The 25,171-nt window shown below is 43.7% G+C and overlaps 1 protein-coding gene across 1 annotated transcript in view; it reads right to left on the reverse strand.

Moving 5' to 3' along the window:
* Nucleotides 1-288: 288 nt before the first annotated feature.
* LOC128843604 (ovostatin-like) overlaps nt 289-25,171 on the reverse strand; it is a 53,352-nt gene continuing 28,469 nt past the window's right edge. The window contains exons 17-36 of the mRNA XM_054040560.1: nt 23,616-23,733; nt 22,268-22,358; nt 17,365-17,593; nt 16,484-16,610; nt 15,064-15,167; nt 13,793-13,844; nt 13,066-13,149; nt 11,603-11,779; nt 11,238-11,319; nt 10,224-10,380; nt 9,670-9,744; nt 7,037-7,202; nt 6,376-6,596; nt 5,547-5,762; nt 5,290-5,414; nt 4,912-5,002; nt 3,176-3,244; nt 1,948-2,050; nt 841-916; nt 289-386 (exon numbers count right to left, since the gene is read on the reverse strand). Coding sequence (XP_053896535.1) covers nt 335-386; nt 841-916; nt 1,948-2,050; nt 3,176-3,244; nt 4,912-5,002; nt 5,290-5,414; nt 5,547-5,762; nt 6,376-6,596; nt 7,037-7,202; nt 9,670-9,744; nt 10,224-10,380; nt 11,238-11,319; nt 11,603-11,779; nt 13,066-13,149; nt 13,793-13,844; nt 15,064-15,167; nt 16,484-16,610; nt 17,365-17,593; nt 22,268-22,358; nt 23,616-23,733 — 2,415 coding nt within the window. The 3' untranslated portion in view covers nt 289-334. The remainder of the gene's footprint in view (nt 387-840; nt 917-1,947; nt 2,051-3,175; nt 3,245-4,911; nt 5,003-5,289; nt 5,415-5,546; nt 5,763-6,375; nt 6,597-7,036; nt 7,203-9,669; nt 9,745-10,223; nt 10,381-11,237; nt 11,320-11,602; nt 11,780-13,065; nt 13,150-13,792; nt 13,845-15,063; nt 15,168-16,483; nt 16,611-17,364; nt 17,594-22,267; nt 22,359-23,615; nt 23,734-25,171) is intronic.

Genomic DNA, 25,171 nt, shown 5'->3' on the forward strand with positions numbered 1-25,171 from the left:
CTCACCTCCCCAAAGTCACTCCTTTCCTGGTAATTCCTCTTTCAACTCCCCTAAAAGGGGTGAGGAGCCCAAAAAGAGCTATCAATGAAACTCTTCTGGGCACCTAAGAAATCGATGTCCTGAGCTGAAGGCAAACCAGCCAAGAAGCAACTGCCAGCCAAGGGGCCCTGTTGGCTGTGGATGGACAATTATCTGTGTGAACAGAACTCTCCCTTACCTGAATCAACAACATTTGAGAAGGGGTGTCAGTGTCACCTCATTAAAATTAATCAATCCACACACACACTGTGATTAGGAGTGTGATATTTATTGAAATGGCCCTATCCAAACTCAATCACTCAGGGCAGTGAGGATCTAAAATCCCATTTTCACAGCTGTCATTTCTCCTGGTGAAAAAGGAAAAAAAAGGAGAGTGATTAAAATCTATGGATTTTTTTTTTCATGCAGACATTATTTTTCTCTCTAAAAATTATAATTTTGGGAGGAATTTGTTGCCAGAAATGTGATTTCCAGGAATCCAGTCTTCTAAAAGAAACACCTACGTATAGTGTGCACCTGGGTACCTGGGTGGGAGAGGGTTTCCGTGACTAAGCACACAGTCTCAACTTTGCTAGGACAGACCAGCAACTCTGGCAATGCTCTCAAGGGAATGAAGGTAAAATCCAGGATGGATCTTTGGGAGTGTTGGCAGAGATGAGGCTTTCCTGATCCACAACAGTGTGTGTGGATTTATCCCACATCCAGCTCTCTACTTTCCATTTTCCTCTCCACAAAGAACCAACTCTCTTATGCTCTTCTTTCCCCATTCGCACCTATCAAGTGTCTATTGCTCTCAGTTACCTTTTCCTGACTCCTAGCAGGTTTTCACTTGAAGCCTGACTGCAGGGTGTATTGTATTCAGCAAGAGCGTACTCGTCTGGAAAAGAAAAGGAAGAACACATCCATATTCCAATGACAAATCGCTCCAAACCCAGTGCATGCACATCTGTGGTTAACACATATTCCAGATACACCAGCATCCAATGGATCTTGTTGTGGCCTCCCCAGCTGTCTAGGGACATGTTTCCATGGCTGATTTAGAATGCACGGTCAGTGCCCAATGCATTCCATTGGGCCCACTGACAATGTTCAGAAGGGAGGACTATCCGTGACCACAGGAGCCATTTCTGATGCTAATTATGTTGATCAAATGGTACTGTGCACAATCACAGGAAGCAGAATATACCCTCCCATCCTCTGGACATCTCTACTGATCTGGGCAGAGACAGTTCCTGGTGTTTATCCCAAAGCTGGGCAAACAACATGGGACCTTAATGTGTAATGGTAACTATAGCTTTTGGTACTCCATGATGACGGACACAACAGAAGTTGGTTCAATAAAAGCTATTACTTCACCCACATTGTCTCTCTGATACAACCATGATTACTTAGCTGCTAGCTATTATGGCAATGATACGGTTGGTGGGTGAACCAGGCCAGACTAGACAAGAGAGAAATGCTCACCCTGGGTCATTTATTTTTACCATCATGCCAAATCTGTGGCATAAGACTAAACCACACATTGAATCAGGTAAAGGGCAAACGTCCCTGTAGTGGCTTTTAATAAGTAGTTCTTGGGAGTGCCACTGTTCATCCTTCTTTGTATTCAAATTAAACAAGAAGGGGGGAGAGAGAGAACTCCCAATGACCCCTCTTGGGCCCAGTGTGCTGTATCATAACCTCCGAGAATTGGTAGAAACAGTAAATGCTGATTAGATCAGTAAAAACTGAAGCCTCACTTCCCACTCACAGTTGCTCGGAGAGAGAAAAAAGGCAAATGCAGAAATGGAAAGAGAGGCCTGCATCTGAGCAGCTGGGGAAATGCATCAGATTTTACAGTCATTCAGCAGCCTGGGTCATGCTAATTCTTGATTCACTAGCTCTCTTCTCAGGTTCAGGGAGGCCTACCTGTTTCATAATAGTCATAGAAGTGCACTGAAGCAGGTTTGATATCAGACACAGGAAGGTTTTGCTCAACCGAGAAAGAGAAACTGATTTCCTCCCGAGTTACCTGGAAATTGGACAGAAAAAATGCATCAGACTTTGTTTTGTTTAATATCTACTTCACTGAATAGCTCTGAGCAGAGATTTCTAAGCCCTTCTCTCTCTTTCCATGTCCCCGCATAAACAGTTTCTATTTTCTGCCAGCTGCCCTCTCTCTAATTTTTCAAATCCCGCTTTAAAGTGCTGTTTTATTTAGACCATCACCTTTTAGGGACAGGGATGGAGGTTTATATATGTGTGTAAAATGCTGTGGAAATGTGCGGCTCTTCCATAAAGATTAATAATAAATGCACAGAGCTCCCTTTCAATGGCACTATATTGCTGTTGTATTGCGCATTATACTGTACTCATTTGTAGGTCTCAGGGACAACAGAAAAACAGGCATAATTTAATTGCCATTATTCTAAATGGATTTATATAGTGTGACTAAGTCATCTGAACAGCCCACCTTACCAATTAGAATCATAGAATCATAGAGTCATAGAATATTAGGGTTGGAAGAGACCTCAGAAGGTTATCTAGTCCAATCCCCTGCTGAAAGCAGGACCAACACCAACTAAATCATCCCAGCCAGGGCTTTGTCAAGCCGGGCCTTAAAAACCTCTAAGGATGGAGATTCCACCACCCCCTTAGGTAACCCATTCCAGTGCTTCACCACTCTCCTAGTGAAATACTTTTTCCTAATATCCAACCTAAACCTCCCTGACTACAACTTGAGACCATTGTCTCTTGTTCTGTCATCTGCCACCACTGAGAACAGCTGAGCTCCATCCTCTTTGGAACCCCCCTTCAGGTAGTTGAAGGCTGCTATCAAATCCCCCCTCATTCTTCTCTTCTGCAGACTAAACAAGCCCAGTTCCCTCAGCCTCTCCTCGTAAGTCATGTGCCGCAGCCCCCTAATCATTTTTCATAATTTGTCATAATTTTCCACAATTTTCATAAATGTCATAATTTTTCATAATCATTTTTCTCATAATTATATTAGATGGCAACAGACACCTTAAGTTTCTCTGCAAAAAACAATAAACACAGGCTGGCTAATGATGTGTTGTTTCATTTATTTAGGAGTGCATTTTAAGTTCCAAATTTTACAGAAACCAAAAAAATAAGGCACATTCTTCCCCAAACTTACATTTGCCAAGTAGAAGAAGACATGGTTGTGCTTGATATCCACCTGCATCACCTTACGATCATCCTGAAGCTTTAAACAAGACAAATGATACCAACTTTAAACACAAAAAACATCCCCAAACCTACACAAACAGCATGTCTGTGGTGCCACAGTGACATCTAGTGGTCACGATTGGTAATACAAAAAGTGGAATTTATTGCAGAAGTCCTGAGGAGTATTAAATAATCACTATAATGAAACACAGGACTTCTCAACATTCAACTTTTCTTTTTAAAATGTTATTATTAATTCAAAATTGGACCCATTTTAATGGAAATTTTTGCATGTTACCATTTTTTCAACTCAATCTGACCGATTTTCTAGTGAAAAGTGCAATGTTTTTAACACAAGGTAGCTGTTTGAGCAAAATAGTTCCACTATGAAAATAGGCACAAAAAAAAGGCAAAAAAATGCTAAAAAAAATAACAATTTTGTTTTAACTGCTCCCAAATGGAAAATGTGGAGAGTGCAAAAAAATTCCATGCAAAGTACTGCCAAAGACAAGTTCTGGATTTCATACAGCTCCAGACCGAAAGGATAAACCCAATCCCAGGGTGATAAATGTGGTCTAAAGGCACACACATACACAGAGAATAGCAGACAGGGAATGAACAGGCTCTGAGAAGAAATGCTTTCGATCACATCCCACCTCCTCTTTTCACTTCCCTAGCAGTTAAGTTGCATAGTTTGACATTCAAAATATTTCTGTGGTATATGCCAGCCACAGCTGCTGTTGAAAGATGGCCATCTGGAGATGGGCCTGAGATTGAAAGCCCACTCCCAGCCCAGATTGGAGAGTGTTTGATCTGGGGATTTGAGCCTATTACTGGATTCATTCAAGTGTAAATCCCACCCTACTTGATGTCTTTGTGTAAAATGCCTTAGAGCAGTGTTTCTCAAGGACCAGGGTAAGTGATCCCTGAGATTTCCCTGAGACAGTTTAGGAAGGCAGCAACCCACTCCCTGGTATCAGAAAGGTTGAGAAACACTGCCTTAGAGTCCTTGGCTGGAAGCTGAAACTAAATAAATCCAGGCTACCAATAGGGTGCACATTTTTAACGGTGAGGGATATTAACCACTGGGACAATTTACCAAGGCATGTGTTGCATCCTCCATCACGTGAAGTCTTTAGCATGAGATTGGGTATTTTTCTAAGAAATAAGCTTTAGCTTAACCACAAGATATGGCCTTGATACAGGAATACTAGGTGAAATTCTTTGGCCTGTGTTATGCAGGAGGTCAGACTAGATGATCACAGTGGTCCCTCTGATCCTGTAATCTATGAATCATAACCTGGGGGGTTAAATAGTACAAGACAGAGGGGGGAAAGGGAAATATAAATTCTTCCATGTTTGTTAAACTGTGCTACACATATATTGGCAACATAACATGGCAAGGTGTCCAGGTAGACCTGGGGAACCACATACATCACATGGATAATGAGGCACAGTGGCAAAGGCCAAGTACATTTAACCTCTCCAGGAGAAATTACTGTGTAAATCTCACTTCATCAAATGAGCAGCTAAAGCACGGGGGATGTGGCTAGATCCCTGGCCCAAGTGGTTTAACTGAATTCTCCACATGGCTCAGGACACCAGTTTTCTACTCAGCTCTTCTTCTTAACCAGTCCCTGGTGTAATATCCTCTAACCCCCACTACCCTTTGGGTGGCTTACTGACAACATTCCCTTCATGTACCTTCTGCAGGGACGATCTGACAGGGACGAAGCCCGAGAGCATCTTGACATCAATAATGGCCATGTTGGAGGTACTGCGCTTCCCAGCATAACTGAAATGAGAGAGACTGAGTCAGTCTGGATTGTGTTTGGGAAGGAAACACAATGACATGCACAAATTGCCTATGAAATCTCACTGAACTGTAGGGCCCTTCTTGCCATTCACTTATATCAGTGAATGGAAAGGTTAGCAATAGGAGTCAGTGTCATTCAGTAGAAGGTCCTGCATGCCTTACTGCAGCTACACAATGGTATGCTACAGTGTGCTCTTTTTAAATCCCTCCCTCGACACATTACCCTATGTGGCATCCAGGGAGCCAGGGCAGTGAGAAGGGGTTACCTGGCTGAGAGGACAAGGTCAAACTTTGGCAGGAAGCTGCCTACACAGGAGCCATTCACTGTCTCCACGGAGAGAGAGAACCCAGAGGCCTTTTGAGGAAGGTAGATGTTGTATCTCAGGGTTGTCTAGAAGAGATAAAAACTGTCATGTAGCATAGCAGCCCCTGCATCACCTGCTGTAATGCTGCAGTCCTGCTGAAGGGAAAGGAGAGGAGATCTCCTGAGTTATCAGCTGAAAGGACTGGAAGCCTTATTTACCTGCAGATAGACACAGCCATTGCCTTTTACTTCCACGCTGTAATTCCCTGGGAGACTGGGCAGGGACACTTGCTGCAGCAGTAAGCGGTTCCTGTTATCCACCTGGAAAACCTGCTTCAGAAGTTCCTTGGAGCTGATCTCAACGGTGTTTTTACCATCCTTTGAGAAGGTGAGATACCCATATTGGGCTAGTGCTTGGAGAGCGACAACAGTGTCCTGTAAAGTACAACATGACCCCTCATTAGAAAGAGTCTCCCCTGGGTTATCATGCATAAGATTGGTACAGCTCCTATACTCCCCAGAGAGCCTGTCACCTCCTGTTCTGGGATATAATGGAAGGAGTGGAGTGGGAGACAAGGTGGTTTTGTGGCTTGAACTGAATTAGGACACCTGCATTCTATTGCTGATTGCCACTGACTTGTTGTGAGAACTCAGGCAAATCATCATTTCCTTAGATGTAAATAGTGGTTACCAAGACATCTATAGCAGAGCTCTCTATGCCCTGACAATTAATGTTACAGGAGCACAAGACACCCAGCAGCATTAAAGACAATGGAACAAATTAGCTCAGCCAGCTGGTGAATCATTTCCTAAAAAGCATCCCACTCCCCCGCTTCCAGGACCATACTCTCCACCTGCTCCAAAACCCCTGTCAGATAAATGGCTTTTGCACCAGATTTGGGCTATTTTGGAACAATGGGAGAAGGAAGTTTCAGAATCCCTGGGTCCCCTCTAGGAACACCCTCCCAGCAGTGGAGGGGTAAGGGGATCCAGCTTGAGAGCTTGACTATTTTCAGGGTCTATTCCTTTGAACAGAAGCAATATTCACCTGTGTGGAGGAGAAGCCTCCATATGGATTCTGCTGTTTAGCGACCCACTGAACAATCTGAGCTACGTATGATAACTCCTCTTGAGTCAGGGAGGGTCTCTGGAGCAGCGCCAGTATCACATAGCTGGTCATCTCAATCTCAGCAGAGGCAGCACGGGAGTTGAAGGAGGGGAATTGTTCTGCCAAGGGCTTCTCTTTCCGTTCCCAGTGCACTGAGCCACCTGAGAAGAGAAAGGAGATTATGAGGAGCTTTATCAGTAACCTAGTGGTTAATGTGCAATGCTGCCACGTGGAGGATACAGCTGGATTCCCAGTGCTGGTCCCTTGCTCCCATCCCTCTGTCACGCAGAGACCCAGGATCTATTTCCAGAGAGAGGGAGTGGTAGAAGGGGAGGAGTGCAAACAGGGGTCTATACAAAGAAAAGAAAACGAAGCTGCAAAAACATCAGGCCTCAGTTTCCCCTTCTGCATAGGCCACAAAGTAAAGAGATATTCACAGAATTCATATTCCACTTTGGAGATAAGTCCAACCCAGGTTGCTGTGGAATGGGAAGATAGCAGGGACCGGACATCAAAGACTGACGTTTTTCATACCACCAGCTATTCCGCTCTCAAACCACTCTCAATGGCTATCTCATGGGAAAACTCAAATGACACTCACCAACTTTTGTAGCCGATTTGTCCAGTTCCTTCAAGAAGAATCTCCATTTTTCCTTGTTACCAGCTAAGCCATAAGCGTAAGCCAGGAGAGCTTGGTAATAAACATTGTCCACATTCCTGACAGATGCAGAGTCCAAGCAGGACAGACCATTCTGGACCACTGTGTGCTATCAATAAAAATGTGTTATGTTTGTTTGGTATTCAGTTTAGTGCATCAGCTTCTCCTTAAAGATTTCAACTGTTCTTTAATCATCCATCACTGGAATCTCATGCTGAGCATATGGCATGTTCACTTCCAAAGGGGCTGCAGAGTGGAGGAAGATCTCTTAAAGAGGAGGTCTTTTCTGAAAAGTGACCATGAAGAAATGGCACCTTCTTACCAACACACATGCTGGACTAGGCCTAGGGGGACCTGGGTTTTATTCCCAGCTCTGCCTCTTGCCAGCTTGATGACTAAGTCACTTTGTTTTTCTGTGCCGCCGTTTTCACATCTGTAGAAGGAGGAGGATGATAGTGCCCTTTTTGTAAAATAGTTTGAGATCAGCTGATGAAAAGGGTGATACTAGAGATAGGCATTATTATTATTATTAATTTGCTGACTTTAGTGACAAAAATAAATTTTCACTTCTGTCAGACTTGCAGAATTATTCCAACTCTGGATGAATGAACTGGACTCTATTCCGGCTCATACATCAACAAGGGACTTGTTAACTATCTTCCACCTGCACAGTCACAGATACATCTGGTGAGTGTTAATATAGTGATAACGGGATTGCACCGGTGTAACTAAAGAAGCAACTTGAACCTGGAGAATGTTTTATTACTGTCTTTCTTGGGTCCCTATCTGGTCCCTACCACCATTGTATCTGAGTACCTCACAATCTTTAATGTATTTATCCTTACAACATCCCTATGAGAAAAGGAATGCCCTTTCATGGATCAGTAACTGGCTAAAAGATAGGAAACAAAGAGTAGTAATACATAGTTTTTAGAATGGAGAAAGGTAAATAGTGTGTCCCCCAGAGGTCTGTACTGAAACCAGTCCTATTCAACATATTCATAAATTATCTAAAAAAAGGGGTAGATGAGTGAGCAAAAAAATGACAGATGAAATTCAGTGTTTACAAATGCAAAGTACTGCACATTGGAAAACATAATCCCAACTATAAATACAAAATGATGGGGTCTAAATTAGCTATTACCACTCAAGAAAGAGATCTTGGAGTCATCATGGACAGTTCTCTGAAAACATTTGCTCAATGTGAAGTGCCAGTCAAAAAAGCCAACAGAACATTCAGAACCATTAGGAAAGGGATAGTTAATAAGACCGAAAATATCTTAATGCCACTATATAAAGCCATGGTATGCCCACATCTTGAATACTGCCTGCAGTTCTGGTTGCCCCATCACAAAAAATATATATATGAGAAATGGAAAAAAGTACAGACAAAGGCAACAAAAATGATTAGCAGTGTGGAACAGCTTCCATATGAGGATAGATTAAAAGGACTGTTCAGCTTGGAAAAGAGACAACTAAGGGGGAGGGATATGATAGATGTCTATAAAATCATGACTGGTGTGGAGAAAGTGAATAAGGAAGTGTTATTTACACCTTCACATAACACAATAATTAGGGGTCACCCAATAAAATTAATAGGTAGCAGGTTTAAAACAAACAAAAGGAAGTATTTCGTCACACAATACACAGTCAACCTGTGGAACTCATATCCAGGGGATGTTGTGAAGGCCAAAAGTATAACTGGGTTCACAAAAGAATGAGATAAGTGCATGGAGGACAGGTTCAGCATTGGCTATTAGCCAAGATAGTCAGGAATGCAACCCTATGCTCTAAGTGTCCCTAAACCTCTGACTGCCAGAAGATGGGACTGGCTGTCAGGAGATGGATCACTTGAAAATAGCCCTGTTCTGTTCATTCCCTTTGAAGCACCTGGAACTGGCCACTGCTGGGAGACAGGATCCTGCACTAGAGCAACCATTGGTCTGACCCAGTATGGCCATTTTTATGTCATCATCATCATCATCATCCCCATTTTAGAAGAGAGACAGAGAGATGAAGTGATTTGCAGGGAGTCTGTAGCAGAGCAGGGCATTGAACTCAGGCCTCCCATGTCCCAGGCTAGCACCCAGACCACATTTTTCCTCTCCATTGCAATTATGATGTTGAAAAATGAAAACACAGCTTGAGGCTAAGGTCCTAGAATGAGTTTGCAAGGCTAGAAGCTAGAACAGCTGTATAGTGTACACTAAAAAAAATTGAGTTGGATTCTGCCTTTAAGGAACTCTGTTTTCTAACACAACTGTACTGTTGCTGAGAGCTAAGATTTTCTACCTATGTGTGAATACATAACTGCAGTTAAACTAGGGACACAAGACATGACTAACTGATATCATGCATTAAGTATCCAGTGCATTTGTGAGGCCATTTACACCTAATAATTCTGTTACATAATTGGGTACAGACCCCTTGAGATGGCCATATAGAAACTCAGTGTGCAAAAGCCAGTATTTAAGACCTCACTCAAGAGTAGAGATGAGGCACAGATTCTCACTTCCTTGCTGTTTGTGACATATGACTGACCAGTCTAATAAGGCAAGGTAGCACTTAATTCATACCGAGTTGGGGAGTCCGGCCTCAAGCAATGCTGCAGTGACATAGGCTGTGAGTGAAAGTCCATCTTCTGCTCCATCCTGAGCAGAACACAAGGAAAAAGGAGGTCAATATGCCCCAGCTAAACCAAAATGTATACAAGTGAAATACTCAACTACCAGCCAGACTAGACATTGTAAGGAATCTACAAAAAACACAGGGTCAAATTCTACTCTTGCTTACACCAATATAAAGGCAGAAGGACTTCATTAGGTTTACTCAGAGCTTACACTTGTATAATACAGCAGAATATGGCCCCGTGGTCCTTAGTTATAAATGCATATATGCAGAATTGCAGAATAAAACCCAGAACCTTTGGCTTATAAACACACCCGTTTCGATTGCATTGATTATCAGTACTAGTTGGAATTATATTCTGTCTATGGGAGAGTTTCTAGAGGGCATCTTATCCCAATGACAGGGCTGAACATTTGGGGATAAGGATAGCATTTGGCAGTGGTTGGACAGTTCTATCCCTGTGGCAGGACTGGAAGCTTGGGAGAAAGCTAAGATCACTCACCTTCAAGGCATTGTTGAAATGGTTCCCAATATTTTGGAAGCAACCATCTGGCATCTGTTTACTTGCCAGCCAGATCAGGGTTTGAGTTTGGACATTGTCATCAATATAGATGTAGCGTTTGGCTTGAGCAAAAGACTTGTATACGAAAGCAGTGAGCCTGCAAGGGAACCACACAGCAGGAGTGAGAAGCAGTGAATATCTCTTTATTCTGCTACCACCTTCCACAGGGATAGTTGGAGGAGGCAGAATCCAGAGCCCAATCTGGTCTCATTTAAACCTCCACTCCATGATTTTCCCCATGACTAATGCCTGGTGAGCAGTGCTAGCTGCAGAAGTCTGCACACTAGACACACAGGTGGGACTGAGAGAACTTTGAGTAGAGGAGGCACCATGTTTCGAGGCTCATTTTCCTGACCCATAGAACTCTCCCTCAGCAGAGCAATTCCTAGAGAAAGGGCACGAACACTTGTATGTTTCCTGCTGGGGCAGTGTGCCACACCCCACACACAGAAGGGTGGGATGCCCCCAAACACTTAGCAGCGAAAACTGCATGATTGACAGGCAGCCCTGCAAACTAGACTGACAAACCCTAAAGAGTGATGTTCTCTGTCCATGCACAGAATAGGTACAATTCACACTGCGGTGGTGTAAGCTTCACCAAGCTAGTCATTCCCCTCACCTACCCTCCACACCAAAATCTGCATCAAAATCTGGAGGTGAAAGGCTCCCTTTGCCATTGCTCTTTTCCCTTAAGCAATACAGTCCACCTGTACTGGAATAATGCCCTACAGGTGAAAGGCTCTATCTCCCATTCCCTAGTCCTGGGCCATCCATTTCCCCCCATCCTGTGGATGGACTGTAACCAGTGCCATGGAGGTGAAAGGCTCCATACCCCCCTGAGTCAGCAGCCCGCCTGCTGGCACTTCTCTCCCAGATTGTTGAGGTATTCCCGTTCCACACCATAAACAGCTTCCTTTCCTATCCCAGGACCCTAAACAGCTTTCCAGCTCTCACCAGGTGCTCCCTTCCACATCTCTGGTCCCAAACGAACTGTAGGATCCATCCGGGTGTTTGTATGACAGCTGCTTCTGGTACCCTGGAACCATAACAAGGAGAACATATTTTCTAACCCCAGTAATGGACCTGTTTTGTTTTCTGATAAATTGAGGTTGAAGAGATTTGGACTGAAGAATAAAAACAGTTTTAGTGAGTGATTTCACTGGCTATGAATTCTAATGGCTTGTGTCCTGTAATGTACCATCATGCACACCTCTGGGGCTATCTAAGCCATCAATAACTATTGCATGTACACTGGAACTAGAATGGCATTTCAGCAAAATCGGCCACAGGATTAGTTGGAGGAATCTTAAACTTCTCACCGCTCGTTAAGTATCCAATGCCCTTGGATTCGATCTCTTTAGTCAGCTGCCCTGTCTTATTCAGATAGTCCAGGATGTAGATGTTGGGAGCAAACAGGACCATGTTCTGCTCCCCACAGCCATAGGGCATCTGGAGAAGATTCTCCATGTTCCTCATGGCCATGCCCAGAAGGTCCCCTGAGGATTGGGAGACAGAGGGGGTCAGTGGAGTTTGGCGTTGGTATTTAATACATTACAGCATACACTGTTTTATTTTACCAGATTATGAATTTGCAGACAGATACTGACTGTGACTGACAGAGAAATTACAGTGCAGAACCCAAAGCCTGGGGGAGAAAGAGAAATTGCCACATAGAATCATAGAATCATAGAATATCAGGGTTGGAAGGGACCTCAAAAGGTCATCTAGTCCAACCCCCTGCTCAAAGCAGGACCAATTCCCAACTAAATCATCCCAGCCAGGGCTTTGTCAAGCCGGGCCTTAAAAATCTCCACATCTCTCCACATGGGTGGTTTCTTAGGCCATTTTTTTTTTTTTAAATATAGAGCTGCAGACAAATAAGACAAATAGGGAAGCTCTAAGGAAATAGGAATCAAGAGAAAAGAACATCTGAGCATCAGTATTGAGTTGGGAGCTGAGAAATAGCTCCTACCCTTTTAAAAAACAGGCTGTGTTCTAAAAGCCACATTCTGCCCATGCTGCAATTTCAAAGTGACTGACTTTCAGTGAGTTTCATGGGCTTAGCTGAGAGCAGCATTTGGCCCGTGGATATGTCATTGCTAGGATTCACTTCTCCAATGTGGTCACTGGGGCCAGCCGCACTGCACCTCACATTGAGCCAGAAAGATACTTTTTAAAGAACCAGACTCAGTTCAAAATTATGCTCACTAACTTCAGATCAACAGTTCCCAGGGTTCAGTATTTCCACTGCTTTGCATCTTGTGTAGTTATTGGAGCTGCTCAGATCCTGGAATTCCCATTCAATGGGAAATTCTGAAATACCAATTTTCTTTTCATTCCAAATTGGAATGAAAAAATGAAATTTCAAGATTTCCCACAAAATGAAACTCCAAAGTTTTGCTTCAGAAAAATCTAAATGACATTTTATTTCAACCTTATCAAAACATTCCTTTCATTTCGACAAGGCTGATCTTTATTTGAAATGAAATGTTTTGACATTTTTTTCGTCAAAATTATATGGTCCTGCAGAATGTTTTAATTTAGTTGAATCAGCATCTTCCAATGGAAAAAATATTTTGTTGGAAAAATTTGGACCAGCTTTGGTCAAAAATTTGGACTAGTTATGCACAGCTTTGCAAAGCGGATGTGAAATGCTAACAATTCAGAATGACAGTATTGTACACCCACTCTACACTCGTTTTGCACTGGTGTCAGTGACAACACAAGGTTAAGGCCAGGGGAGAATCAAGACCTTTATTCTTAGTATAAACGTTAAATTTACCGAGGACAGAAAAAGAAGCTCTGGCTGATCCCTGCACCAGGTTCACTGGCAGTTTTGGAGACACTATTTCAGAGACAGCTCTGCCTGTTGGTAAGATATAATAATAATAATAATAAATAATAATAATAATAATAATACATCTCTTTTTTTCAACTACTAACTTTCCCTTCTATAGTACCCTCTTTCCAACAATGGTCATACAATTTAAGCCTGGGATCCTGGATATGTACTCGAGTGGTTAGCCAGTGCTGCCATGGCTTCACGACTATTGTTACTTGCTGTAGCTAGATTAAACTAGCTCGGTAAGTCTACATATGCTACACTCATACCTCTGATTGCAATGTAGACACACCTTATGATACACAGTTGAGTGGTTTTAATTCTATTCATTAAAGGGTAGCTGTGCACATACACACTAGCCATTACCTTCCATGAATAGAATTAGAATAGAATAGGGCTGTGCTACTGCCTGAGGGCCTGCAAGTGAAACCAAAACATTATTTTAATGATCCAAAAGGACTGACATGTGAAAAGCAAACAAACAACCACAGAGTGAAACATATTGCTACAACTCTTTCAATTTCAAAGAACTAAGGCGTATTAATCAGGGCAGGGAAGGGCCCTGGTTGAAAAGTGTTTTAATCTGAAAATCTGTCTGATAGCAATCACTTGCTAAATTTGTAGCAATGGCTGCCTTACAGGAGGGAATTTGGAGAGATGCCCTTACCTTTTGTGCAAATGAGAGAGCTCTGGGTCACCTCCTTTTTGATGCCTTCAGGCTGGTTGGCAGCAGGGAAGTGAAAAAGGAAGAAGAGGAGAGGAACAGACAGAACAATGAAACCAGAAACAAAATAATGCTGGAAAGCACATCTTTATAGCATGCAGCATTGTAAACAGGCTGCCCCCAGACTACTGAGTGAAGGTGACTGCTCTTCCATTCCAGCAGCATCACTCCCTCCCTATCTTGGCACCCAGCAGCGTTTGCTCTTTGTGTACCATTCCTCTCCTCCAGGAAGGCAGCTGGGAGATGTGCAGGAGAAATTCACAGCTGAGGAGAGCTGGTCACAGTTCCAGCTTCCTTTGGTGCAGTAGCTGCCCTAGAGATCATAGGACAAATCCTGCCCCGTTATCTGCACCCCTGCTGAATCCCTATAGAAATGGGCCAAAGGCACCGAATGTGTGGAAAAGAACTTCCCCAAAGTCTGAGATCATCTCTTCCCCGCTGACTTCACTGTGCTTCCACAGGTGTAAATGAAGGCAAATTTTGACCCCATGAGTGGCTGGTTCCAGACATGGCTGCAGTAATATGCCACATGTCATAAATTAGTACAAATTCTGTCCTCTGTTACAGCTGGACAAGCCCACTGATGGCCCCTGTGCACCACTCCAGCTATGCGTCTGGAAAAATGTCTCCCTCTAGTGGGAAAGAGGATAAAAGACAGATTGCTCCTTGCACACAGCCAAAAGAGGTGCTCCTTTAGCTCACGTGGAAGAGCTTTTATTTTTGGTGATGAAGGTCCCTGGTTCTGTCTCTGCTGACAATCTGTGGTGGTTTCATTACAGCTGCATGGGTGTAAGGCTTAACTGGCAGCCGAATCCAACCAAGTGAGTCCAGTCACAAGATATGGGAGATGGTGAAATTCCAGTACTGGCCACGTTGGTAGAGTGTTTGGCAACTAGTTTGGAAAAAGTGGGTTGAACTTTGATGCCATAACTGCTCTGTGGGTTGCAGCCTGGCTCACTAGTTCCTCCAAGGATCACATGTATCCCATGGGCTTCCCAGGACAGCATTTTGGTCAGAGTCTCAGGGTCACTGTTCAACAGATCAGCCAGTTGGCCTACCCCAAGACAGGTGGGAAAAAATAGAAGTTGCCTCAAACCCTGAGTTGATTCTCTCACAAGATGTTTTGGAGAGGAAGAGTCAAATCAAATTAAAAGAGACACATACCCAAGAGAGACCATTTCGCTCTCCCAGAGAGTTGGGATTTTTTATCATACCTCAACTAACAGCGGCTGTATGACAGTGTCCACGCGTTCTATCCCCTGGTCCTGAGATGCGTCACTCGACTTTGCCTCAGCAGTAACAGCGAAGCTCACATTACCTGAAAGAAACCCCCCAAGCCCAAGAAAGAAAATTAATCCTGAAAGCCTAGAATTACACTGGTATGAATTCACTCCTCCAAGCGTGGCCTGAAGGAACTCTGGGAAATTCCCTCTCTTCCAAGTCAGCCAGCAGTGTGAATGAATTCTGGTCATTGTTTAATACATCTCATCACAGACAGAATTCACCAATGAAGAGACAACTACTGGTGAATCCTGCCCACCTGACACTTACAGGACAGCTTGGCAGAACTTCACTTAACCACTTGCAAGTACCAGCACCATGGAAATGGGAAGAAGATGCCAATACCTTTTTAATCAGTACAGAATGTAACCTAACAAAAATTCAATTACTCTGGAGACACAGTAGCTTTTCTATTGTTAACTTTGCAGCCAGAAATCTATTATAAACCTGCTCTTTACCATGCTATAATTTTGGACAGAAAAATTATTTTGGCTTATAAGAGTTCACAATTACTCTCTACGTTCAGTAAAATTGTTTACACATCAGGCTTTTTGAATTCCAGTTTGAAGTAAATCAACCTGTTGTTTTTATTTCTGAACTTTAAAAATGACCCTATTATGAAATTTGAACCACAATGGCAAACTCTTTGGGGGAAGTCTTTGTAAGTTAAAAAATAATGTTATACTTCCATCTTTCTACACATCTAAATCTCCAAACCATTTCACACAAAGGCTACTTTTGAAAAGAAAGTACTGAAAACTTAGAGCCAGACCCTCACTGGAACCTTACTGAAGTCAATAGAGCTATGCCAATTTATACCAGGATCTGGTCCAATATTCCTAGTACATTTTGTTATTACTGAATTATTTCTGATCTTGGTTGCTGATGTGTAAATTTTCAGTGTCCAAACCCTGGTGATTAAAGCTTTAGATATTTGTGGGTTTCTGTGAGCTAAGAGCAAGACTCGGGCATTTAAAAATCTCTGTTGACAAGGAGCAAGTTCCCAAGCTTGGGCAGAGGTGGGGATTATGCAGAGAAATATCTTAAGCAAGTGGACTCCTGCAAATGTTTCACATAAAACCAGATGATCTGAATGGTCCTTTCTGAGACATGAGAGGAATGAACTGTCAGGAACAAGAAAAGAGACAGAACACGGGGTCCTACTTCACTGCCATGTGCCTGCAGAGATTTTGCCAGGGGAGTTCAGCAGAGCTGCTTCAGTGAAGTCTGGTACAGATAGCAGCAATTCCTGTCTGTAGGTTAGCAGGCAGGTTATCGTGTGATAGAGAATTTGGAGTGAGATGGGACAAACCAGCAATGTGCCATGAGAATGACAAAGGCAGAGACGCTTACCCAGTTTTTGAGGAATAATAGTCCAGGAGGAGGTTTTCCTCTCGTTGGCACACACCCTTGCAGTGTTGCCCTCTTGGGAAAGGGGCTCTATCTTGTAATCCTTGGACTCTTCCAGTACGGTACTGACCTGAGAGAGGGAGATAAAATAATATTGCACAGGCTGTTCCTAATGCCAGGCTGAGGGACAAAAGGAGGGTTTGTTGATCTCCTCCAGAGACTGATTCTGCTGCGTACCCACTGAAGCACCTTAGAGCTTTCCTGGGGTAGAGAGGTACAACACAGGTAGGAGGCATGGGGCATTCTTCAGAGGAGATAATAAACCCTGACCCTTATGCCCATCTATAGTGGCCATTCAAGTAGAAAGCAAATTGTACTTTGCAAAATGACTTATTCCAATACCCTGGCCAATATCCTCTCTGATGGCTTGTCTACATAGCAAGGTAGTCCATGGCAAGCCATGGTATGAATCTACAATGCACTAGCATGCCATGCACTAATTGTCTGTGTGGACTATGCTACCATGAAAAGTTCTGTATTGCGCTCTGATGTACTCCCGTTTCAAACAGCGATATGTCAAAGAACACCAAATGTCAAAGGATAGACCCCTGAAAGGAAGGTTATATCAGAATGAGTTCTCAGTTATAATAAGTTCCTTCTCCATTAAAGGATAGATCAGCATCCAGTAGACAGACCCAACTTAAAAGAAATCACTCCACTGCTGTGTAAGAAGCCAGTGTAAAGAAGGCCGAGTGGCTGGAATGGGATTGTGAATGCTTCGTTCTGCATTGGTGCTGCATTCTGCTCTAGCTGCAAGAGGTAGAGCCTTGCTGGAAACACTACTAAGAGGGGCTCAGGAAGGAAAGGGAAAGGACATACTGTACCTCGATGCATTTGTCCAAGTAGTTGAAGACATTGGCTATTAAATTAAACTTTTCCCCTCGGACAATGGAGTAGGGCAGGGTCAGATCAACAAAGAAGGGCAGGAAGGCCGTCAAGGAGGTAGATGGGGATATGCCAAACCCAGCCTCCTCTTCCAGGCAGAAGGCGCTGGCTTTCCATTCCGTGATGGTGTCAGGGATGGTGAACAAAACACTGGCCTTTCCATTAGAACTAAAGTTACAAGAGACAAAGTGAGAAAATAACCTGATCGTTCAAAGGGTATTTTCCAGCTAATCAATACGAGAGACTCCCAAACTGAAATAATATTCTCCTTTCCCACTTAGGTTCCACAGGATTTACCCCCCCGTGATGGGGTGTCTGCCCTGCACTGGCCCTGATAGGGTTAAAACCTAGCCTGGAGGGCTGCAAGGAAACAGCCAATTAGGGCAGTGGCTGCAGCCAATTAGGGCAGTGGCTAGATCAGCCAATCAGGGCCCAGCCAGCCCATATAAAAGGAAGCTGCAGGCCAGAACAAGTCAGTCTACTGCAGGAAGCCCAAGGGAGGGGACTGGCTTCCTAGAGGGCTGCAGAACTAGCACCGTGAACAGGACTGCTAGGACTTGCAGGCCCAAGGCCCTGGGAAGAGGGTGAAGGAGCCAGAGGCAGGAGCCAAAGGTGCTGGGGCTGCGTGGAAGTGGCCCAGGGAGTTGAGACAGACTGGTGGCGAAAGAAAGGAGGGCCATTAGGAGCTGTTTGCAGGGACCCTGGGCTGGGACCTAGATGGGCCTGGGTCTCCCCCCCCACACCTCCACTTGCCGCTGAAGAAGCAGCCAGGCTATGGACTGCCAAGCTGCTGCAAGGAGCAGCTAGACTGTTGCAGAAGGAGTCCCCCGGAAGGGGGGAACCAAGATTGTGACATGGCCAGAGGGCTGTGCCACAAAGCAGAGGCAGTGAGACTGGAACTGCTGGGGGTCTGCAGGCGGAGACAAGGACAGGACAGCCACCATCACAATATGGCACACTCACTGACCAGAGATAATTCCCGAAATGGCCAGCAGGAGGTGCCAGTGTGGTGAGTGACCCCGTAACACCCTCCATATTCAGAAAATGTTGTTAAGCTGGAGGTAGAGCTGAAGGTTCATATCAATGATCAGAATGTTAAATTCCTTGCCAGGATGTTGGAATTGCTCTTTTTTTTTTTTTTTTTTTAGTTAGAAAAGAAGGGAATTCAGAAGTTAAAAAAAAAAACACAAAAGAATGCTGTAGTTTTGTAACACAAAATAAAAAAAAAAAATCCAAAACCAGAAATTGGACATGATACATTATGATTGTCAAGTATCAGGGGGTAGCCGTGTTAGTCTGTATCTACAAAAACAACAAAGAGTCTGGTGGCACCTTAAAGACTAACAGATTTATTTGGGCATAAGCTTTCGTGAGTAAAAACCTCACTTCTTCGGATGCATAGAGTGAAAGCTACAGATGCAGGCATTATATACAGACACATGGAGAGCAGGGAGTTACTTCACAAGTGGCGAACCAGTGTTGACAAGGCCAATTCAATCAGGGTGGATGTAGTCAAATGCAAACAGATGGACATCATACCAAAAGGACTGAAGGTAAAAAATCCATTGCAATGAACATACTACACTGAGTATGGTGAGAGACTGTGCCACACACTCTCAAAGAAACTGAGGAACCACCTGATCAGCATCCTTTACAGCAGACAGGAGAAGATCAAGAATGAGCTCTCAGAACTGGAGACTCTCATACAATACCAGCCTTCTACACAAACTTCAACGTGGCTGGACTTTACAAAAATGAGACAAGCCATTTACAATGCACATTTCACTTCTCTACAGAGGAAAAAGGACTGTAAGCTATCTAAACTAATACCTGCCACTGGGGGCTATAACAATGGTACCCTCAACTCATCTAACAACATTGTCAATCTTTCCAACCACACACTTAGCCCAGCAGAAGAGTCTGTCCTACCTCGGGGACTCTCTTTCTGTCCCACCATCCCCACGAACATGATACAGTTCTGCGGTGATTTGGAAGCCTACTTTCGTCGTCTCCGACTCAAGGAATATTTTCAACGCACCACTGAACAGTGCACTGACCCACAGGAACCTTCCTACCAACACTACAAGAAGAGGAACTCTGCGTGGACTCCTCCTGATGGTCGAAATGACAGACTGGACCTCTACATAGAGTGTTTCCGCAGACGTGCACAGGCTGAAATTGTGGACAAACAACATCACTTGTCCCATAACCTCAGCCGTACAGAACGCAATGCCATCCACAGCCTCAGAAACAACTCTGACATTATCATCAAAGGAGCTGACAAAGGAGGTGCTGTAGTCATAATGAACAGGTCAGATTATGAACAGGAGGCTGCCAGGCAACTCTCCAAGACCACATTCTACAGGCCACTATCCTCTGATCCCACTGAGGAATACCAAAAGAAACTACACCATCTGCTCAAGAAATTCCCAGCTACAGTACAGGAACAAATCTACATGGACACACCCCCAGAACCCCGACCAGGGGTATTCTATCTGCTACCCAAGATCCATAAACCCGGAAACCCTGGACGCCCCATCATCTCAGGCATTGGTACTCTGACAGCAGGATTATCTGGCTATTTGGACACTCTCCTCAGACCCTATGCTACCAGCACTCCCAGCTATCTTCGAGACACCACCGACTTCCTGAGGAAACTACAGTGCATTGACGTTCTTCCTGAAAACACCATCCTGGCCACCATGGATGTAGAAGCACTTTATACCAATATTCCACATGAGGATGGACTACAAGCTGTCAGGAACAGTATCCCTGATGAGGCCACAGCAAGCCTGGTGGCTGAGCTTTGTGACTTTGTCCTCACCCACAACCACTTCAGATTTGGGGACAACTTATACCTTCAAGTCAGTGGCACTGCTATGGGTACCCGCATGGCCCCACAGTATGCCAACATTTTTATGGCTGACTTAGAACAACGCTTCCTCAGCTCTCGTCCCCTAGTGCCCCTCCTCTACTTGCGCTACATTGATGACATCTTCATCATATGGACCCACGGAAAGGAGGCCCTTGAAGAATTCCACCTGGACTTCAACAATTTCCACCCCACCATCAACCTCAGCCTGGACCAGTCCACACAAGAGATCCACTTCCTGGACACTACAGTACAAATAAGTGATGGTCACATAAACACCACCCTATACCGGAAACCTACTGACCGCTATACGTACCTACATGCCTCCAGCTTCCATCCAAGACACATCATACGATCCATTGTCTACAGCCAAGCCCTAAGATACAACCGAATTTGCTCCAACCCCTCAGACAGAGACAAACACCTACAAGATCTTTATCAAGCATTCGTAAAACTACAATACCCACCTGGGGAAGTGAGGAAACAGATTGACAGAGCAAGACGGGTACCCAGAAATCACCTACTACAGGACAGGCCCAACAAGGACAATAACAGAACACCACTGGCCATCACATACAGCCCCCAGCTAAAACCTCTCCAGCGCATTATCCACGACCTACAACCTATCCTGGAAAATGATCCCTCACTCTTACAGACCTTGGGAGGCAGGCCAGTCCTTGCTTACAGACAACCCCCCAACCTGAAGCAAATACTCACCAGCAACTACACACCACACCACAGAAACACCAACCCAGGAACCTATCCCTGTAGCAAACCTCGTTGCCTACTCTGTCCCCATATCTACTCTGGCAACAGCATCAGAGGACCCAACCACATCAGCCACACCATCAGGGGCTCATTCACCTGCACATCCACTAATGTCATATATGCCATCATGTGCCAGCAATGCCCCTCTGCCATGTACATTGGCCAAACCGGACAGTCCCTCCGCAAAAGAATAAATGGACACAAATCGGACATCAGGAATGGTAACATACACAAGCCAGTAAGTGAACACTTCAATCTTCCTGGTCATTCTATCACAGATTTAAAAGTCACTGTCATTGAACAAAAAAACTTCAGAAACAGACTTCAAAGAGAAACAGCAGAACTAAAATTCATTTGCAAATTCAACACCATTAATCTGGGCTTGAATAGGGATTGGGAGTGGCTGGCTCACTACAGAAGCAGCTTTTCCTCTCCTGGAATTGACACCTCCTCATCTATTATTGGGAGTGGACTACATCCACCCTGATTGAATTGGCCTTGTCAACACTGGTTCGCCACTTGTGAAGTAACTCCCTGCTCTCCATGTGTCTGTATATAATGCCTGCATCTGTAGCTTTCACTCTATGCATCCGAAGAAGTGAGGTTTTTACTCACGAAAGCTTATGCCCAAATAAATCTGTTAGTCTTTAAGGTGCCACCAGACTCTTTGTTGTTTTTGTACATTATGATTGACATTCCAAAAAGATTAAACCATGGAAATTCATAATTAAGATCAGTATCTTTTTGAGGCGCTTTTCCTTGCCTTCTTGTTGCAGATGCTATTAGCAGCCTTGGGAGAATACTGAAAGCAACCTGGCTGTTGAAAATCAAAAATGGTTTCCTGCCTTGTTTTTTTTTTTTTTTTGTCCTTTAAACAACTTTCGATGTCATAGACTTGAGAGGATTGGGGGAGGGGGGCACCGTTCTGCCAAGCAGGAAGTAGCTTGCATTATACTGAAAACACGGGCTAGGTAACGATCCAACAGGGCAAAATTTAGAACCTGCAGGCTCCAGGGGCTTGGAGATGGGTAACAAATGGGAGCTCATCTGTCACTGAATAGGAAGAAAGACAAAAGGGTAAGAACATAGAGGTCTGGGAAGCAGCTACATGTTCCATCACCTTCCTTGTGACTTCCGGTGAGCACTGGGAAGTGACTCAGAGACCCTTAAAATAGACAAGGACAGAAAAGAAGAACACTCACTCGATGTGAACTAGATCCCAAATCCAGGTCTCAGGGAAGAATTTCCGAACTGTCTTTATCACAGAAGACTCACTCATCATCCTTCTGCCACCTAGAGGTGAAGAAAGGAGTTGTATATATGGTAAAAGTGTCATATTAGGGAGCATAGGGTAGAGACATCTAATGGGATGTGCCTGGAAGTTCCACTGAGCATGGTCTGATCTGAGGGAAACAGAATTTTTTACATGGGATTTCTTGCAGGAAAATTCTAAAAAATAAGGAAATATGGGGTGGGGGAAAGGATCTACTCTACTTTTTGTTTTCCAAATCGAAACGTTAGAAAACACTAACAGCTTAGGTTTACCCAACTCTTTATTACTTGTTTCCAGTTGAAAAACAGTAAGAAGGTGTGAAAAGTATTTTTTCTCCATTGTCTTATACTTTCTGATTATTTTTCACTTTTTTTGCTGTTGGAAACTCAGCTGTGTCCACTGGCTAGTTAGAGTAATTGGAGGGACATGTTTCCTGTGATCTGTCCCAAGCCCCTTTCTATAATTCAAGGTGGGGCAAAGACTGGAAACGTGGAGCAGCATTCCCTGCAAAGATCCTAGGGGTCCTATCCAAGACTCTGTTCCCTATTTAAAGGTGGGGTGGTGAGTCAGAATTCTGTCATTGACCTGTTTGTGATATTAAGCAGTCACAGCATCATAGAACCCGGGGGTTAGAAGGAACTGCAAGGGTCACCTAGTCTAACCCACTCCCAAGATGCAGGATTTGTTGCGTCATTTCACTTGTCTGTGTCTCATCTTTCCCATCTGCAATATGAGGCTCAAGATACTTCTACCTCTCCCTGAGCTACAGAGAAGGATAATTGTAATACCTATCATCCGCTGTAAAATGCTTTGAGATCCAGGGCTATAAAATGCCACATGAGTGCTAAGTACTACAGGATATGGCATCTAAACAATTAGTAGCCCCATTATATTTTCTGATACTTCCTTGTTTAGATTTTAAGTCAGCTTGTGAAAGGCTCTGGAACAATGAACCCTGGAGAATGAAATCATTATCATCCTCTGAAAAGAGGCAGCATTGCAACTTTCCCCTCATTTTCCCCTATACACAAGCTGAGTCAGACTCTAGTCAGTCCTTTGGCCATTCTGCAGAAACCACAAAGGAAGCACTAATTGAAGCAAACTGTGATGTGGAGACTTGTCCCACTAGGAACTGGACACACTGATTGGCCAATCCATTCTACACAGGGGACACTATTGAGGTGCAGCCAGATTGGAACTGGTGACCTGGAAGTGAAAAGACCAAACCCCATTTCCCAAGCCATCCAGTCCACCCCTTTTTTACACATTATCTTTACCAGCATATCCACCACCGAAACCATAGTCGGGCGTGGAATCTTTCGGGCAGGCTTTGTCAGATGGGCACAGGACCGGCTTCCGTATTGTAGAATTAGTAAAAACCTTTAGACCCATATTCTTAAAATAAAATAATAAAACAATTAATTATATTGCTCAATGTATTAATGGAGAACCAAACAATTTCATTTCTCCCACATCCTGTTCATTACTAGCAGTGGATCCCATTTAATGCCACAAGTTTGGTCTGTTCAGGGGATCAGTGCTCAGCTATCCATGGGGGCACTTCAATATTATGGTGAAGCATGGCATAAATGTAGATTTAGGGGGCTATGTGAGTAACAGAGTTGGTTCTATATTAGTTGATGAGCTAAAAGTTTGATGAACTTAGGTCTTTTTTTGGTTCACAAATCATTCCCAAACCACTCCACACTTGTGTCATTTTATTCACTATTAGTAAGCATTTGGGTTAATAAATGATTAATAAATGTTTTCATAAAAAGTTAATCAGTTGCTATAGATTGTTACAGAGTCCAACAAGTCAATAAACTGCTTATAACCATGGCTTATAACCATCTAAAACACCTTCTTCTGATGTGCTCATAACGATCTATAACATACTACTCATGTCCATAACATGCTTACAATATTGATTAATCATTTATTAATCCTTATAAACCATATATACACAGAACCTTAATATCATCTGTGACCAATTTTCTAAAATTGTCTCCATGCCACCCCCTAGACATGGAATGCTCCCGCTTAGCCAATACCAGCAATGAAATCCAGGCCCCACTGAAGTCAATGGCAAAACTCTCACTGACTTGAGTTGGGCTAGGATTTCAGCCCAGGTCATTACTTTTGTCTTTCAGTTACTTCCTCAAGGCCCACAGCTACCATGATGTCAACAATGATTTAACAAGCTAATAATCACTAACTGTTAGAGCTGCTGCAGGTGGTTGATGTGTGCTAAACAGAAGCTAAAAATGGAACCAACAGCTATCTCCCTCTCCATTCCACTTGTGTGCTGCATACCTTTCACCTGCCAGTTTTCATTTTTTTAGTAAGAACATAAGAGTTGCCATACTGGGTCAGACCATGGTCCATCTTGTCCAGTATCCTGTCTCCAATATTGGCCTATACCAGAGCTTATTGGGGAGTGAATAGAATAGGGCAATTATATTGTGATCTTCCCCTGTCTTCTACTCCCAGCTTCTGGTAGTCAGAGTTTTAGGGTGTTCCCCCAGCACTGAGTTGTGTCCCTGACCATCTTGGCTAATAACCATTGATGGACCTATTCTCCATGAACTGATCCAATTCTCTTTTGAATGCAGTTATACTTTTGGCCATCACAACATTCTTTGACAATGAGTTCCACAGGTTAGGTGTGTGCTGTGTGAAAAAATACTTCCTCTTGTTTGTATTAAGCCTGCTGCCTATTAATTTCATCATAGAGAATCATAGAATCATAGAATATCAGTGTTGGAAGGGACCTCAGGAGGTCATCTAGTCCAACCCCCTGCTCAAAGCAGGACCAATTCCCAACTAAATCATC

This window comes from Malaclemys terrapin, chromosome 1 (assembly GCF_027887155.1).
Source record: "Malaclemys terrapin pileata isolate rMalTer1 chromosome 1, rMalTer1.hap1, whole genome shotgun sequence".
In the NCBI taxonomy this organism is placed as follows: Eukaryota; Metazoa; Chordata; order Testudines; family Emydidae; genus Malaclemys; species Malaclemys terrapin.